At 33.1% G+C, this 4338-nt stretch overlaps 1 protein-coding gene across 1 annotated transcript in view; it reads left to right on the forward strand.

The window, feature by feature from the left end:
* Positions 1-4338, forward strand: part of LOC105811018 (protein piccolo-like) — a 17228-nt gene that overhangs the window by 987 nt on the left and 11903 nt on the right. The window contains exon 2 of the mRNA XM_012645099.1: positions 1638-1664. Coding sequence (XP_012500553.1) covers positions 1645-1664 — 20 coding nt within the window. The 5' untranslated portion in view covers positions 1638-1644. The remainder of the gene's footprint in view (positions 1-1637; positions 1665-4338) is intronic.

The raw sequence follows: 4338 nt of genomic DNA on the forward strand, positions 1-4338 counted from the left end.
AGAGAGAACAGTATAATGGCTCACTATATACCCATCACTCAGCCTCAAGAGTCATCACTTACTAATCAATCATGTTTCATTTTTATCCTTATATACTCCCTCCATCAAAATTATTTTGAAGTAAATCTCAGCTATTATAATTTTTATGTAAATATTTTGGTATATATTTCTGAAAGATGATTCATCTTAAAATAATCTTACTACCATATATAACCATAATAATTTTTAAATTTTCAACTAATTCTTTAATTTCCCCAGGTGCCTCAATATTTTCCTAGTTGGTTTGATGACCTAATTGATACTTATAGAACATGCTACCCATCGAAAGCAAATTACATATTCTTTTTCAAGTGCACATGGAGCATTCACCAAAATAGACTGTTTTCTGGGCCATAAACAACCCTTGGCAAATTTAAAAGCATTGAAATTATACGAAGTGTGCTCTTTGACTGTAGTTGGTTTGTTTGAACAGGATCCAAATTACAGTTATACATTGCATTTGAATCTGCTGCTTACTAATTATATCACCACGGGCAGATCACCAATTTCTTTGAGATTCTGTTTCCTTGTTGATATTGGGAGCCAAGGTAGGCAGAATCATAATTCTTAGTTTGTCAAAACTGAATTAGATAATACTCAGAAAATAATTTGAAAATTGCCAGATGCTATATTGAATTCAGTATACAGCCTTTAATTTCATGTTCCCCAATAATATTATTTAGAAACTTGGAATTGTTGGTATGGTTGCTCTTGTTTTAATGTACTGAACATTTTGAAAAATGCTCAATAATTTTACATAGAGATTACAATTAGCCACATAGCCCAGGAAAGGAGAGTTTTTATTTTATGTTAATTAATTTACATCTATATATAGTCGTTGTAACTATAATTTGGCAACGTCTCTTAAAGTGAGTATAACAAAAATAACAATAAAAACAACAAACCAATAACTTCATTCTACCTTTGATTTGGGTCATTTGACCTCCAGTGTTATTTAACGACGATATTATGAGACAAGGGAAATTACTGTCAAGTATTTGATTCTAATTAGCAGTTGCTAATGAGTGAATGAAAATAAAGCACTGTCATTTTTTATCTTCTCTAATAATATACTAGAATATCATCTTTACACAACATGGGAATACCTATCTTTTATTTATTACAGGACATATTTCAATTAGAATGTTGCAAACTTGAATAACCAGAAAGGACAGGCAGGTAACAAGAATATGGCAGTCCATTCTGTGATGACTGGCAGGGAATGGTGGGAAATGGAGAGTAAATGCCCCACCTAAAGCTATCGTCATGCAATATGTCAAACAAAACATCCCTGCTGGGTGAGAGCTCACTCAAAGGCAGCTAATGAATATGCTACTCCTATTCAATTCTTAGCTCTTTCATTAAATTATTTCTAATTACTACAGTGGCCAAGGTGTTGGGATTTGTTATATCTGTGAAGTATTATTTCACTGTAGCTCTAAGATTTTTTTCTATCCCATGTTATTTATAGGTTATGGTATAGCTCCTCTAATTATACTATTCTCATATTTTCTTTCTTAGTTCTGTTCCTAACTTTTTTCTCCGTCTTTCCTACTTTCCTGTTGTATCCCTCACTCTCGCTCTCGGAATCAATGCAGTCAAGTCATGGTTGTCCAGAATGCAAGGTAGAGTTGGTTCTCCTTCAGTGTCAAGCTATGTTGTTGTGTCTAGAATTATACTTTTTTTTTTTTTGCATTTTTATGTACATTCACTTGCACTTCAACTTGGGCTGTAACTTTTATTTTTCTACATTTTGTTACCTATTGAATCAGGCCTATAGCAATTGTTCTAACCACATTTCTAAATAGCTTTAGCAGATGTGTACAAGAGAACACAAAAAAGTAGAAAATATTAAAAGCATAGAAAAGATGAATAAAGAATAACACCCTGAGAGCAGGCATAACTAAGGTTTTTATTTATAATCTACTCACTAAAACTTATTTAGCTTCTCATATGATAATCATGGCTTAAGTTCTCCTGGGTCATCTATTACAAATAAAAATATTTATACTCACTCTTCAAAAGAAATTAACTGATCTTCTGGATGTCCAGTACTAGGTGTGTATCTCATCTTAAAGACAATAGGTGTCTGATCTTTTTCTCCTCACTTGAACCTGATATTGAAACATTTTCATTCTAACTTCTGCACCACAATATTATTGCTATGCAACATAGGATGCAATAGTCTGCTTGCCATAGTGTGTTGGCAGCAACATAAGAGCAGCCTCCTTTGTTTTAAATAGTATGAAAATGTTTTCTGATGTGGCTTATAGCAAGTTGCATCATTACATTGTCAACTAAGGCTATCCCTTAATACACAGCCAAAAGCATTATTTTACACATGTCCTTATTGCATTATCAATTTAATGTGTCATTCAGGTGGGAAGGTAAATCATGTACCATCTGTAGCAATAGGGTGATAAGGATTTTAATCCCACCCAGATTGTTAATGATATACCATTTGTTTTTGTCTGTGACATTAAAATTTGACATCTTTCTTAATCATGACAAGCTATCACCCAAAAGAGGCTGTTTCTGATTTTTAAAGGCATAAATATTTAAATAGTTCAAACAATAGAATGTGTCACCACAGCCTTTTTGGTGACCAGAAACTTTTTGTTTCCTTGCAGCCACATAATTATAAAAAACAGTGAAATCTGACACTGTAACAGATTCCTTGTAATTCCTTATAATGATTCCTTGTAATAACCAGATTCCTGGTTCCGTCGTCACAGACACAGTCCAGATCTCTCGTGTTGATATGCAAAATTAGTTTTGTTTCAAAGTGATAGTGTCATTTTTAGAAGAGATATTATCAGTCACATTATTCAGAATCTCCCTGTCTTCTCTCTGGAGAAAATAGGGGCAAACTATCAGGATGACAGTGATTATATTTAACTTTAAAAAGGGCATATAGGGTAAATGTAAATAATGGTTAAAAGAGTCTGGGATGTCTTAGATTACTATTTAAAAGATCTAGAAGTCACTTTCATTATATCTTTGAGAATTGTCGATATGAGAGGGAATTATATTGACAAGGTACTGATATTGCAAGTTAGATTATGGAAGCCAATGAGTGAAATCCTTAAGAATTTGGGTTTAAATTTCAACCCTGATACTTAGAAACTGTGAGATTTCTGTAAAACTAGTTCTTCCTCTGCTAAATAGGAATAATAATAGGCTTTTTTGTGAAATACAGGAAGTAACACATCAAAATGATAAGCATAATGTCTGGCACATAATAAGCTTTCAATAAATGGTAGTTGCTATTATTATTGCTAGTAATATGTAAGTGTCATGTAACCAATGGTCATTTTCTGCAAAATAGATACAGAATGCTTGGATTACTGAATTACACTAAATTATTTAACACTAAATAGAAAACCAAACAACTTTTCTTTAATAATAAAAAGATAATATCCTTCATTCTTAAATTTTTTTAAAGAAGTCATATTAACTAACAAAAAATTACACTAATCCGGTTTTCTCGTCTCCTTTCATTTCCTCTTCCCACCCTTTGATCAATATATTTATATGTGCTGAAAGGCCAAATGTCAGGCAAGATGAGATGAGAGAATGACAGAGAGTCCATGAACTCAATACTTGCCCCTGGATAATTAAGAAATGGAAATGAGCATATATGAAAGGTCTCATTCTAGTTTTCCCTCTTTACACTGCTAGGCAAAGTATAAATCTTTTCTCACTCATAAGCTTTTGTGATGATTGTGACTAGTTTTAGCTATCATTGTACCTGGAAACCCAATTCCTGGCTGGACTTTCTCTAAATGGCCTTATTAGCATATTAAACTATTTCCTGTGGAACCTATGTAAGGCAAATAGAGGTGTTATATGTATTTACAATATGATGTCCAAAACTTATTTCAATAGATTTTAAAGGAAAACGAAGAAGTATAAGCATGTTTTAAGGATCCATTGAACATTTATTTTGCACAGACTATGTGCCAGACACTGTGCTGGGTGCAGGCATTAGAGCTGGCAACACAGACATAGTCTGTGCCATCAGGGAGCAAAGAGGAAAATAAATGCACAGGCAATAAACACACCATGGCAGAGAAAAACAGAGCTGACTAAATGAGATATGTTCTGCACTTCTTTCTAATTTAAGGGAAACAACCTCAAAGGAGTAATTTTGAAAAAAAAATGTATAAAGTGTATATATATGTGTGTGTGTGTGTACACATACACACACACACACACACACACACACACACACGCATGCACATATATAAAGTGTCTTATTCTGAAGAGCATACTGTGAGTGATCCAGTGCTCTTTTCA

Source organism: Propithecus coquereli, unplaced genomic scaffold (genome assembly GCF_000956105.1).
Source record: "Propithecus coquereli isolate 6110/MARCELLA unplaced genomic scaffold, Pcoq_1.0 Scaffold226, whole genome shotgun sequence".
NCBI lineage: Eukaryota > Metazoa > Chordata > Mammalia > Primates > Indriidae > Propithecus > Propithecus coquereli.